This window comes from Malus domestica, chromosome 16 (assembly GCF_042453785.1).
Source record: "Malus domestica chromosome 16, GDT2T_hap1".
Classification (NCBI taxonomy): domain Eukaryota; kingdom Viridiplantae; phylum Streptophyta; class Magnoliopsida; order Rosales; family Rosaceae; genus Malus; species Malus domestica.
Genome location: NC_091676.1, coordinates 1,761,714 through 1,775,467, shown reverse-complemented (window position 1 = coordinate 1,775,467; position 13,754 = coordinate 1,761,714). Strand labels below are relative to the sequence as shown.

The following is a 13,754-nucleotide window of genomic DNA, read 5'->3' as shown; positions in this document are numbered from 1 at the left end:
TTGGAGACAATAGCACCATTAGCATTTGTCAAATTATTAATTTGTTAGAGAAAATAAAAATGGTAGACAATAACACTATATGTCATTTCTCATGCATAGGAATGAGAGGGAAAAATAAAATCGAGGATAGGAATTAGCAGGAAAAAATAGAGGGAAAGTTTTGCTTTTTTTATTATTTTCAGTTTTTTAATCATTTTTAAGAGTGAAATAATTTAACTACCCTCACATGTTGTGCACATGGTCTCACTTAACGGAAATATGGATAGAATATATGAAAAACTAACGGTAGGGGGCAAATTGGCTAAAAAAATTAGTTTGAGTCCTTAATTTTCCAATGGAAAAGTTCAGGGGGAAATCGAAAGTGAGGTAAAAGTTCAGGGGGTAAACCGACAGTTTACTCCTTGACCAAAATATCAACTTCCTTAACCAAAATCTCAACGAGGGTGTTTCAGTAATTTCAGGTGTAACTGGTAATTAATCCCAGCCAGCCACAACGCGCAGTTGTTCTGGGTTCAGTGCTCCAGTGCTCAGGCATGGCTGCCCAATCACCATTCGGGTGGTCGTGGAACTCATCAATTTGCGCCACCACCGCCATCAAATGCTCTTCTTCTTCTAACTTCTCAACTTTCTCTTCCTTCCACACAAATCCCCGGAAACGATCCCGTTTAACCGCTTCTTCTCCTCCTCCTCCTCCTCCTCCTCCTTCTTCTCCTAGTAGTAGCTCTAAACCTAATGCCAAACAGGGACTTTGAAAGCCAGTGAAATTGGATCGTCCGAATCCGAATCGGAATCCGAACCCAACCACATTGGTTAAAAATTCTAGTGGAAATCGATCGCAAGACGAAAGGAGAGTAACGACCCTAAGCTTCAAGTCCTTGTTCGGCAAACGATCTCTATGGCGAAGGATCTTTTTCGCTTCCAAGAAAGTTAGGAGCATCATCTTGCTCAACGTCATCACCGTCGCTCATGGTAAAAAGCTTCTTCCTTTTTAAACCTTTTTAATATTTTCATAAATTATTTTCTGCTTAGTGTTTGATTGTTCATAAAGTTTATCTTACATTGCTGGTCCAAGCCCGGATAAAGAAGGAGGGGGAGGGCGTCAGGTAGTCGACAGCCTTCACTGCTAGTTTACGTCGAATCCTTATGAAAAGTGTTTGATTGTTCATAAAAACCATGAAAATGTGGGAAAATATTTCACTTGATAATACGCAAAGTAAAATTTCGAATTTTTGAGCAAAAGTAGAAAACTTAGAAGGATGTGTGTAAAGGGAAATGAAATATAGGGTTTAGGCCTTGAACGGAGAGATCATGTAGAGCTTTAGGTGAAGATCGAACTAAGAGCTTACCGCGTTTTGTATTGAGGGGGCAGAATTACTTTCTAACAAAAATTCAATTACTAATGTATAACGAAAATGCAAACGAAATGCTGGTTGATTGGGAGTTGCTTGGAATAAAATTCGGGCTCCAGAGGCGCATTGGAAGTGTGTGGATCACAATTTTAAATTTGTTTCACTCATTTTGTTCGCTTGTTGTAGCTGTTGGTATTGAGAAGTTTACTAACTCAATACCAAAATATGTGGGTGATAAGTTTACAAACTCTATCACACCTCTCACTTTCACTCTCAATAAAATTGGACAAAAATAGAGAAATGAGGGAAGCTACAAGCTTTGGGAAACAAGGCACTTTGATATTAAAAACAGATTGCAAATACACTTCAAGAACTGAATGACAAATCAGATGGGATTTTTCTTATGCACACTGAAGCCTTACGAGAGGCTTCCTTAAATACAAGACAACCTACACCTTTACACCATCCATTGACAGCACACAGACAGCAGCATATCTGCTGTCTTTAACACATGGGAACGTGAAAATGAAAAGACCAAATGTATTCCAGGTTGTCTACATTCGGCTAGCACACAGCAGCTGTCTTTCCAGCTGCAAATAACACAGATTCGACTAGCACATGGCAGCACACTGCTGTCTTCCTGCTAGCACATCACATGGCAGCACACTTGCTGTCTTTCATCACCATTCGGCTGAATAATGAAGGAGCAATGATGATTATATTTTGCTGGAAACAATCTGTAAAGAAAGGTTAGCATCACATGGACAGATGACATGACTTTTAATTTGAATTTCCAACATGGCCCCTCAAATTAAAACGCCTTCATGCCTAGCATTTCACGTAATAGCCGGAATGATTCAACTGGTAATGGCTTAGTGAAGATGTCTGCCACTTGTTCCTTCGTGTGACAATAGACAAGCTCTATTGTCTTTTGCTTCACATGGTCCCTTAGAAAATGGAACCTGGTATCAATGTGCTTGCTCCTTCCATGTTGAACAGGATTCTTTGCAAGCTTGATTGCAGACATGTTATCCACATGAATCACAGTCGATTCCACTTGTGGATGACACACTGACTTCAATAGATTTCTTAACCAAATTGCTTCACATACTGTTGAGGCTACAGCAACATACTCGGCTTCACATGATGACAAAGCAACAATTGATTGCTTCTTTGAAGTCCATGAGAAAGCTGTTGATCCTAGAAAAAACACATAGCCAGTTGTGCTTTTCCTTTCATCTTGGTCACCTCCCCAATCACTATCTGAATAACCAAATAATTTTGCATCTTCACCAAAATTATAAAACAGACCATAGTTTAGAGTACCTCTTATGTACCTCAAGATTCTCTTGGCAACCAGCCAATGAGACTCCCTTGGTATTTCCATGTACCGACTCACGAGTCCAACACCATAAACTATATCAGGTCTTGTGATTGTAAGGTACCTTAGACTTCCAACCAAGCTTTTGTACACGGTTGAGTTTACAAACTCACCTTCTCCTTCCTTGGACAGCTTCAATCCAGTTGCAACTGGAGTGTTGACAATATTGCACTTATCCATATTGAATTTCTCCAATATATCTCTCATGTACTTTTGTTGAGAGATGTAGATACCGTCACTTTCTTGCTTCACCTCTATGCCAAGAAAGTATGACATTAATCCATTGTCAGTCATCTCGAATTCACTGAACATGGATTGCTTGAACTCACAGAACATTGCTTCATTGTTTCCTGTAAACAACAAGTCATCTACATAGAGACAAATAATTAAGAACTCCCCTTTTGCACCATTCTTCATGTAAACTGAATGCTCGTATGGACATTTCTGAAATCCATTTTGGTGAAGGTAGTTGTCAATCCTTGAGTTCCAAGCTCGTGGTGCTTGCTTGAGGCCATACAAAGCCTTCTTCAAACGATACACCTTTTCTTCTTCTCCTTGTACTTGGAAGCCTTCTGGTTGTTCCACGTACACTTCTTCCTCAAGTACTCCATTAAGGAAGGCTGACTTGACATCTAGTTGATAAATTTTCCATTTATGATGAGCGGCAAGAGAGATTAGTAATCTTACCGTGTCAAGTCTTGCAACTGGAGCATAGACTTCATCATAGTCCACTCCATACTTTTGTTTGTAGCCCTTTGCTACAAGCCTTGATTTGTACCGATCCACACTCCCATCTGCAGTGCGTTTGATCTTGTACACCCACTTGACACCAATTGCCTTCTGATTTGGTAGGAGCTTTGTCAACTCCCAAGTGTCATTCTTCTCGATGGCATGGATTTCTTCCTCCATGGCTATTCTCCAACGATCTTCTTCCACAGCTTCATTGAATGAGAGAGGCTCGTGGTCTGCATACAAGCAGAAAAGGTTGGTTTCTTCTTCTTCTTCTTGTCCATATATCTCGGTGAGACTTCTTAGTCTCACTGGAGTTGAAGAGCTGCTTTCTTCACTAGATGTAGGACCACTCCTTGCAGTTCTGTGCAATGGAGTTGTTGTGGTTGTTTGAGCAGGTTGTTGCTCAACAGGTGGTACAACTTCTGGTTCTTCAAAATTAGTGGAGACGATCTTCTCTTTACTGACTTCTTTGTTGTTCCACTTCCATGCCTCTTCCTCACTGAAGATGACATCTCTACTAACCACTAGCTTGCCAGTTAGTGGGTTGTAGAGCTTGTATGCCTTGGACTCTTCACTATAGCCCACAAACACACACTTCTCACCTCGATCATCGAGCTTTCTCCTCTTGGCTTCTGGAACTTGAGCATATGCAACACACCCAAAAACTCTTAGGTGTGCAACACTCGGCTTATATCCACTCCAAGCTTCTTGTGGTGTCATCCTTTTGACACTCTTTGTTTGACATCGATTCAACAAATAAATCGAACAAGCTACAGCTTCTGCCCACAATTCTTTTGGCAAATTCTTCTCCTTAAGCATGGACCTTGTCATGTCAAGGATGGTTCGATTCTTTCTTTCGGCTATCCCATTTTGCTGTGGGGTATAGGCAGCAGTCAGTTGATGCCTAATTCCTTGCTCCTTGCAGTATGCTTGGAAAGCATTGGAGGTGTACTCTCCACCTCTATCTGATCTCACAGCCACAAGCTTGTGGTTGCTTTCAGCCTCTGTGAGTGCCTTGAACTCCTTGAAGATTTTTAGGGCAGCCGACTTCTCCTTGAGAAAATAAACCCAAGTCTTCCTACTGAAATCATCAATGAAAGTAATAAAATACCTATTACCTCCATAAGACATAGGATCCAATGGACCACATATATCCGTGTGTACCATTTGCAGTGGTGCCTTTGCTCTCCATGTATCACCAACAGGGAATGATAGTCGTGCTTGCTTGCCAAGCACACAACCTTCACATACTTGGCGTGTGACTTCAATCTGGGGTAGACCACGAACCATTCCTCCACTTGACAGCAACTTTAGGCCATTGAAATGAAGATGGCCAAATCGAAGATGCCATTTCCATGACTCATCTTCCATTACACCGATGTTGCAACTCCCAATCTTTGTGTTCAACTTCAACGGGAACATTCGGTTCTTTGACATTTGAACACGTGCAATAAGTTTTCTCCTTGCATTCCTGAGAGTGAGAAACATATCCTCCATATGTATAATATACCTTTTCTGGAGCAGTTGACCAATGCTCAGAATGTTGCTCTTCATACCTGGTATGTAGTAGGTATCGGAGATGTATTCTTCTCTACCATCATTCTGGATGATCTTGATCTTCCCTTTGCCTTCAACTGGCAACTTTGAGGAGTCACCAAGACTTACAGATCCATAGGCCCCATCTTTGAGTTCGGCAAAAAACTCCTTCTTTCCACACATGTGATTGCTTGCACCAGAGTCCAAATACCAAACATCTTGTTGGCTACTGGAATCATGGTGTGCTAGCAAGACTGTAAGTTCTTCATCAGTATTTCCACTTGATTCTGCCATGTTGACATGCTCACCATTTTTATGTGAACATTCATTGGCATAATGTCCATATTGCTTGCAAGTGTGACATTGGATATGCGCATTTCCTCGGGTAGATCTCCACTCTTGAGATTGACCTCGGTTTTGTTCATAGCCTCGACCTCTTCCTCGGGCTCGTCCTCGGCTACGGTTGGATGAACTCCCACGACGTGAGTTCCACTGCCCACGACCTTTATTTGGTTTGTCAATTTTCAATTTTGACTCCAAAGCTTGCTCTAGTGTTGTGGGGCTTGCATTCTTCTGAATGCGTTGCTCGTGAACTAGGAGGGATCCTAGTAGCTCCTCTGCGCTCATCGCCTCCAAATTCTTGGATTCCTCAATGGCAGTCACCACATGCTCAAACTTAGATGTGAGTGACCGAAGTATCTTCTCCACAACTCGTACTTCATCGAGTCTCTCGCCATTTCTCCTCATCTGATTTACTATCACAATGAGCCTTGAGTGATAGTCGGAGATGCTCTCCCCTTCATTCATGTGAGCAGTTTCAAAATCTGCTCGAAGTGACTGTAACCTCACTTTCTTGACTCGATCTACTCCTTTGTAGATTGTACTGAGTGTGTCCCATACTTGCTTGCTCGTTGTTGCTTCTGCAACCTTCTCGAACGTTGAATCTTCTAATCCTTGATAGAGAAGATACAACGCCTTCTGGTCCTTCTTTCGTAAATCCTTGAGAGTGTTCCTTTGATCTGCAGTATATGTGGCTTCTTGCTCGGTAGTGGGTACAACATACCCATTACTGACAACTTCCCATAGCTCTTGTGATCCAAACAATGCTTTGAATTGGATGCACCATCTTTCATAATTTTCTTTCTTCAATGTGGGAACTTGGAGCTGCACTAAGTTGGATGCCATAACTGCTGCACCTGCCAGAATGGTATTCTGGCTCTGATACCAACTGTTGGTATTGAGAAGTTTACTAACTCAATACCAAAATATGTGGTTGATAAGTTTACAAACTCTATCACACCTCTCACTTTCACTCTCAATAAAATTGGACAAAAATAGAGAAATGAGGGAAGCTACAAGCTTTGGGAAACAAGGCACTTTGATATTAAAAACAGATTGCAAATACACTTCAAGAACTGAATGACAAATCAGATGGGATTTTTCTTATGCACACTGAAGCCTTACGAGAGGCTTCCTTAAATACAAGACAACCTACACCTTTACACCATCCATTGACAGCACACAGACAGCAGCATATCTGCTGTCTTTAACACATGGGAACGTGAAAATGAAAAGACCAAATGTATTCCAGGTTGTCTACATTCGGCTAGCACACAGCAGCTGTCTTTCCAGCTGCAAATAACACAGATTCGACTAGCACATGGCAGCACACTGCTGTCTTCCTGCTAGCACATCACATGGCAGCACACTTGCTGTCTTTCATCACCATTCGGCTGAATAATGAAGGAGCAATGATGATTATATTTTGCTGGAAACAATCTGTAAAGAAAGGTTAGCATCACATGGACAGATCACATGACTTTTAATTTGAATTTCCAACAGTAGCCAGTAATTTCTCGATTGTAAAAGAGGTGGAAGCCGTCATGGACCCGGCAGCCTTCACTATTGTGCGGTTTGCTGTGTCAGCCATTCCGTTCATCCCTTTTGTGTTCCAAGCTCGAGGTGATGCTCAGACATGTAAAGCAGGGATTGAGTTGGGTCCCTGGGTCAGTCTAGGGTATCTCATGCAGGCACTGGGATTGCAAACTTCAGATGCTGGTCGTGCATCGTTTCAGTCCATGTTCACTGTAAGTACCTTTATTAACCTTCTATGCATTTATGGGAAGGCAAATTTCTTGCTTTCTGGGAGTACCTGAAGATACAATGTTTGGCATTTTCTTGTTGAATTTAACAGGTAGTTATAGTTCCCTTGCTTGATGGTATGTCATGAGCAATAGTTCCTGCTCGTACCTGGTTTGTTATGAGGTTAGTATATGTTGTCCTTATGTTATGTCCATGGTAATTGTATCGTGATTAATGCTACTTGTTAATCTTTATTGGTGGTGTGGACAGTTCTAAGGTTCTAAGATTCCATTCAGGTATGTGTTGTTACTGTCATGTCAACAATATGGTACTGTGTTGGAGTAGGGTCGGGTGGCCTCCAAGATTTTAACCCATCGTTATGGACGTGCGGTATGTTCTGGGAATGGATGGTTGTGTTCCCATGGATACCTGCACTGTACTCGGGCATATTTTCGACTGGTCTATGCTTATGGGTAGAGGTATGTGTAAATGCTGATCTGAGAGTGGGTAAGGCTAGCCGACATTCACCTCTCCCAGACCCTGCGTAAAGCGGGAGCCTTGTGCACTGGGTACGACCTTTTACTATTCTAAGTTACTAGTGATTCAATGGATACAAATATCTCCGATATAAAGCTTATCTTATCGCCGGTATAAAAAATTAATATTTGTAAATTATAGGACCTCTGGTTGAGTATACTACTTATGCTGTTTCCAAACAAAAAAAACTCTCCAATATTGTTTTATTTGCAACGCATCTTTTTAGCTTAAAGTTTTGATGGAAAGTATTTTTTCCAGATGGCCGCAATGCGTGATGTATCAGCAACAGAAACAGCAATAATTTATAGTTTGGAGCCGGTCTGGGGTGCTGCTTTTGCATGGTTTCTCCTTGGGGAAAGGTGGGGTGCTACTGGTTGGGTTGGCGCTGCTCTGGTGCTAGGTAAAGTACTCTTTACCTCTGGTTAGAGGGAATAAAAAAAAACCTCTACCTCACAATTTTTATTTATCATTACCTAGTATTAGTAAACTACCAAGTAGACCATCAATAAGCGCAATGCTTTGAATTTAACAAACTTTCAGCAGCAAAGATTTATCCAGTTTCATGCTAGATGTTCGAACCACCTTTTACCGTAGAAAAAACAGTGGTTATATAGGATTGAGCGTACTGTCAACTAGACGTTATATTGGGTAGAAGTTTACCGAACTTCAGTACCAATATTCAAACTCAAACTGTGACATACTTCATAGTTCTTTATAAATTCCCATGGGGATCATGGGCGGCATCCTTGTGGAACCTGATTATTCCCTTGTGTCTTAGACTTTAAGTTTTCAACCCTTTGGACAAAACTTTGAGCTTCTTACTACTTACGGTAATTTTAAAGGAAAACTAATGAAAGGGGCTTGAAAACTTTGAGTTTTAATGATAAGGACAAAATAAAGGGTAAAGTGAATAGTATCAGGATTGACTTTTTAGTGAAAAAATGTGGTTTTTCGTTAAAGTGAACAGTACCGGGTGCTTTTCATTAAAGTTCCCTAATTTTAATCCAATCCGAGGTACAACGTATGCGCGACTAAGCCAGCTCATTTGGTTATATCATGAAGGACCAATGCATTATCCTTTCCCCTGCACTTCAGCATATCCCCAAGCGTCTTGTAGGTTGATGTATACTTGTTTGTTTTTGGTATGCATTATTCATGTTTACTTCTTGTTTCTCTCTGCGGGTGGAAGCCTAACAGTGCAGATATTTGGATCAGCATCTCCTTCAAAGTCTTACAAAGATGAAAACAATAGTAAGAAACTCGATTACCCGGTGGTTTCAGATGAACATAATCGCCTTTCTGCCTCTCCGGTTACAGTTAGTTCCAGAAAAGATAGATCTGCTAAATAAGTGATCAATACCTCATGTTTACAAAGATGATTCTGTATATAATTTAATGTATAAATCTTAACTGGATCTCAATTATGCATGGCTGATGTGCACAGTTACTGATTACATCATACAAATAGGATTTCGAATCTCAAAAGTATGATATACCATCTAGATATTGGATTGTGTTTTTGCTTCTCTTTTCATTTTCAATGGACTAGGCAAAAATGGTGGTTGTAGGACATTACAAAACCTTTTTGCTGAAAGTAATAGGAAAATCAATATGATCGATCGTGTTCTTCTAGGTAATATACGTACATGGCCATTTGAGACATTTCACGTGTCAAGCCTTATGTCGGTCGTGTTGATTTTACTATTTCAGCAACAAAAATTTGTAACTGTCCTATAACGACCAATTTCCTTTGTTCTTAATTCATTTCATGATGATCCAAATATAGAAATTTATTATCTTTCTATTTAACTCACTGCGTCTTGTGTTCAAAATATTTCCCTCTTCGTAGTTTCGGTAAATTTGGATTATCCTATGACTTGTCAAAAAAAAAAAAAATTATTCAACAGCAAACACTGTTAGATTAAAGGGTGACAGGTTTCGGTGGAGCTGTGATGGAAGAGCAGCGGTGAAGGAGTTGCGATGGAGGGATCTCGACGTCCCTCTTTTTCTTTGTCTATCGAGGTGATTCTGATTATCTGAAACATGAGGCCATCTCCAACCGATGGCTGGCCAGATAGCTCGTTTTAGCCCTTTGGCCCTTCAAGATTCTCTAAGATATTAATATTTTAATGAACAGTACATGATTATATTTGTCTCCGTCTCCAACCGAGGGCTAGATGGCTCGTTTTAGTCCTATCACAAAAAACCGTCTCCAACCGAGGGCCAAAGAGCCATCACGCCAAACATAATTTATTATTTAAAAACTACAACTTAAATTCAAATCCAACGGCTAAATGTTTTTAAAAATGTTGTTTAAGTTTCATGTTGTATAATTTTTATGTTGGTTAATGTTATTTAATGTTGTTTCATATTGTTTAATGTTGTTTTATGTTACTTAATTTAATTTAATGTTGTATAATGGCTTAGGAAGTTATAGAAAAAAATAGAATTTAAAAAAAAATATGAAACAAATTTTGTGAAATAGAAGTTATACGAAAAAATATGAACCAAATTTTGTAAAATATAAGTTATAGAAAAAAAGTTATAGGAAGTTATAGAAAAAAAAAGGTTTAAATTCATAAAAAGAAAAAAAAAATTTGAATACAACGGCTAGTGACTGGCTAGCCGTTGGAATTCAAATTAGTGTCGATTTTAACCGACACTGTTCAAACTGATATTATATTAACATTGCTATTAGTGTCGGTTATAACCGACATTAATAATATAATATATATTATTTCTGTCGGTTATAACCGATAGAAATAACAAAACATTAAAAAAAAAAAGGCCAGCCCTTAAGCCCTCTCCGATTCCGTGGGGCCCTCCCAGATTCTAGAGCCCTATGGCCTAGCCCTCAGTTGGAGACGGTTTTCGGGCTATTTTAGGCCCTTTGGCCTTCTGGACCCTTCGGTTGGAGATGACCTGAAGACGTCGAGAAAGGATTGAAGATTGAGGACGTGGAGCGTCAGAGGCGCAGAGGAACATGACTTAAGTTAGGAGAGGATTGAACTAAAGCGATGAGGACGAGGAGGAGAGGAGGAATACACTTAGGGTGCGTTTGTTTGGACTCGTTAACTATCACTGGACTAGATAGGATTAAACATTAGGGTACTCCCGTGTTTGTTGCGTTCACGGACTAAGTTACAGACTAAGTTAAGTGGGATTAAATAGGACTCGCACGGCTTATCTCCTTCACTAGGTCTTGGCCAATCCCCGGGAAAACCATGGGATTGCTAAGACCTTGCTCCGTCCTGTTCTCTCTCTGCATCGCATCCTCTCTCCTCTCCCTGCTTGCTTCGTTTGCTTGCTTTGCCGTTGCCTACACTCGCGAAACCAGGATTTCTTCGTCTGTTCATTTCGAATCTCAAAGAACACAAAAATAAGTCACGTCTTCTGGAAGGCCCGCTTCCTCCTCATGCGCTCTCAATCATTTACTTTACTCGATTTTGTGGGTGGAAACTGATTTATGCAAATGTTGCAAAGCTTCGAACGGAATTTTGGATTTGCAATTTGAGTTTGGGGTTTGCATTTCAAGTTTGGGTTTCATGATTCAAATATGTGATTTGCACTTCCAACGAAGTTGGGTTTTGTGATTCAAGCGAATTGGAATTGAATATGGGTTTTTGCAATTCCCGCGAATTTGGATTTTGTGATTTGAGCGAATTTGTGAAGATGTGCAAAAGATTGAGATGAAGCTGTGGTTGCAGAGGCTCCACTTAGGGATTATCAGAAGAACCCAATCGAGCAGACGTTGATTCTGGGTTGTGAGGATAACATTTCAAGAAAAAAAATGGAGAAAAGGGAGAACTTTCTCAAAAGAGAATGTGTTGTAGAAAATGGTAAAAGAAAAAGAAAAAGAAAAAAAAAGAAAAATATTATTTTGCTTGTTAGTCCGGCATTGGAACAAACACTTAACTAAATTAATTCAGTTTAGTCTAGTCTAAGCCAGTCTAACTTAGTCCCTGAGCTTAATCCAGTCCGAGATAGTCAAGTGTAACAAATGCACTTGTTATGGTTACAAGGTATTTCAGTGCAGTTCGGTTTTTGAACTACTAAAACCGAAATCGAATCGAACCAAAATTTTGGTTCGATTCTGCTTATTCAATTTTAATTTTTTGTTCTTGCTGTTTTGGTTTGGTGAATGGTTCAATTTTTTTTCTTTCTGTTTTCGATTTTTTGAAATCGGACCTAACGAGTAGCGTGGCGTAATTTTAAAATCTAGAAATGAAAGTCGGTATAGAGTCATGACTAAAAGTTATACAGAGAAGCAAAATGCTAGGGAGACCATCTTTTTAGACCAAATTTTGTAAATCAAATGATGTGGCTGTTGATAGTTGGATTACATTTTTAATGAGTAAAAAAAAAATCTGACCATTAACCGCCACATCACGTGATTTACAATTGTAGTTTAAAAAGAAGGTATTTCTAGCATCACCTTAGAAAAAATGGTCCAGCATGAAAAAAAAAAAGTATTTCTTGTTATTATTGTTATCTATAAATACTGTATGTGGCCATTTAGTATTACAGTCTAGTGCTATCCCTCTTCACTTATATGTAAGAGATCTTAGATTTGATTCTCGCCATAAACGAAAATGAATCACATTATTTTGCCAAGCCTATTGTAAGACTTAACACACTCCTCCATTCCCTTAGTGTAACTATTAGCGTTTGTTAAAAAATAAATAATGCACCTGTTGGATGATCAATCATCAATGATAGTCTTCAAGGATCGATAAACTCTAGTGGAAAAAACTATGCTGTGGACCCTTTTTTTAGTGGATTATTTTGGGCAAAGAATTAATATTTGTTTGATTTGTTTGATTCTTTTCAATTACTTTTAGTATAATATTTTGTGAACTGACATTTGTGGATACCTAATACCTCATCGCTGCCTCCCCATTTGATGGCTTTTTAACAAAAAAACCAGACGCCATGACAAAAAAACCAGACGCCATGGCCCATACGTATCGATCTTTCCAGAAATATAATAATGATAATAAATAAATAGAGATAAAACTTTTTATTCTAAAACATTTTGCAGAAGGAAGTGTTGACATGTCACATTTTGGAAACATTCTAAACGACACACGCAATTATTCATTCATTGTTCAAGTGGAAGATTGAATTTAGTCGAAGGGAGACGAACAAGGTGGCACGCAGGCTAGCACATATGAGCTTGAGTTATGGTAACACTGTGGTTTGGTTTGAGGAACTTCCTAATGTAATTCTTGATCTTCTCTTTGAGGATAGCAATTCCTAATTAATTATGTTGGTGTGGGACACTCTTTTACCATTCGACTAGGGAAAATTTTTAGTTGTGACGGGAACACGGATGGTATATCACGTGTTTTTATGTAAGTGGTGGAAAATTTTAATTTTTAAGTTATTAATCTTTTAACACACATATATAACCATTTACATAGAGACACGTGGTGTACCTCCTTGTGTGACGGTCACATTGAAAAATCTCTCTTCGAACGGGTTGAAAACCCCGGCAAGGTTTTTATCGAGGCCCTTTGTTTACACCCTATCCTCATTGATGTACGTATAAATTTGTTATTAAAGAATATCGTACCTTAAAAAAACATTTTGCAGATAAATTACATTTTATTTTAAAACATTTACAAATAAATTTTTAGTGTGATCGTACTAATCTAATCTTTATCGCATGCGTGAATACAAATCAAATGATATGTTATTAATAAGAAATAAGCATATTAATCAACGCTTAAATAATAATTCAATCATCTACCTCTACATTATTTTGTTTACAAATTTTGATTTAGAAATTTGGTTTCCCTAACATTACTCATGAGCAAACCCTTCATCTATCCATGCATATTGTGAACTTGTGATCATTACTTCATAGGATTCCAATTATCCGAGAAGTATGATTTAAAAAATATATGACTTAATCCTTATCACGTGTTGCATGATTTGGTTTTTAAATTGGATTACCCACTATTAAAATATTATGAGAGAATTTTTAATATCCAGAACACGGGTACATACGTCGTATGTCATACACAAGTAGAGAAACACTTGAAAAAAATAAAATAAAATAAAAAAACTTTCCCTCCATTTATATTACATATATTATATATATGGCGTACTGTATCGTGTTCCGGACACATTAA

The 13,754-nt window shown here is 38.9% G+C and overlaps 1 protein-coding gene across 7 annotated transcripts; it reads left to right on the top strand.

Moving 5' to 3' along the window:
• The first annotated feature begins 503 nt into the window (after nucleotides 1-503).
• LOC114822002 (uncharacterized) lies at nucleotides 504-9,102 on the top strand. 7 transcript variants are annotated; one of them, XR_011577591.1, is made up of 6 exons: nucleotides 504-969; nucleotides 6,841-7,085; nucleotides 7,193-7,263; nucleotides 7,377-7,649; nucleotides 7,876-8,017; nucleotides 8,807-9,102. XR_011577591.1 is itself a non-coding variant. In XM_070816175.1 (6 exons), exons 3-6 carry the CDS (start codon nucleotides 7,225-7,227, stop codon nucleotides 8,964-8,966), a joined length of 516 nt encoding a protein of 171 aa, XP_070672276.1. In that variant the 5' UTR covers nucleotides 507-969; nucleotides 6,841-7,085; nucleotides 7,193-7,224; the 3' UTR covers nucleotides 8,967-9,102. The 7 variants fall into 7 exon arrangements, 4 of the variants coding, with proteins under 4 accessions (XP_070672276.1, XP_028951632.1, XP_070672275.1 ...); XM_070816175.1 differs by having other exon boundaries at nucleotides 507-969; nucleotides 7,377-7,559; nucleotides 8,815-9,102; XM_029095799.2 differs by having other exon boundaries at nucleotides 507-969; nucleotides 7,377-7,559.
• Nucleotides 9,103-13,754: the final 4,652 nt, after the last annotated feature.

Coding starts and splice junctions, on each gene's coding strand:
- LOC114822002 (XM_070816174.1), top strand. CDS start 7,225: ATGAGCAATAGTTCCTGCTCGTACCTGGTTTGTTATGAG. Junction 7,560..7,875: donor GTCTATGCTTATGGGTAGAG/GTATGTGTAAAT, acceptor TATTTTTTCCAG/ATGGCCGCAATGCGTGATGT. Junction 8,020..8,801: donor GCGCTGCTCTGGTGCTAGGT/AAAGTACTCTTT, acceptor CTCTCTGCGGGT/GGAAGCCTAACAGTGCAGAT.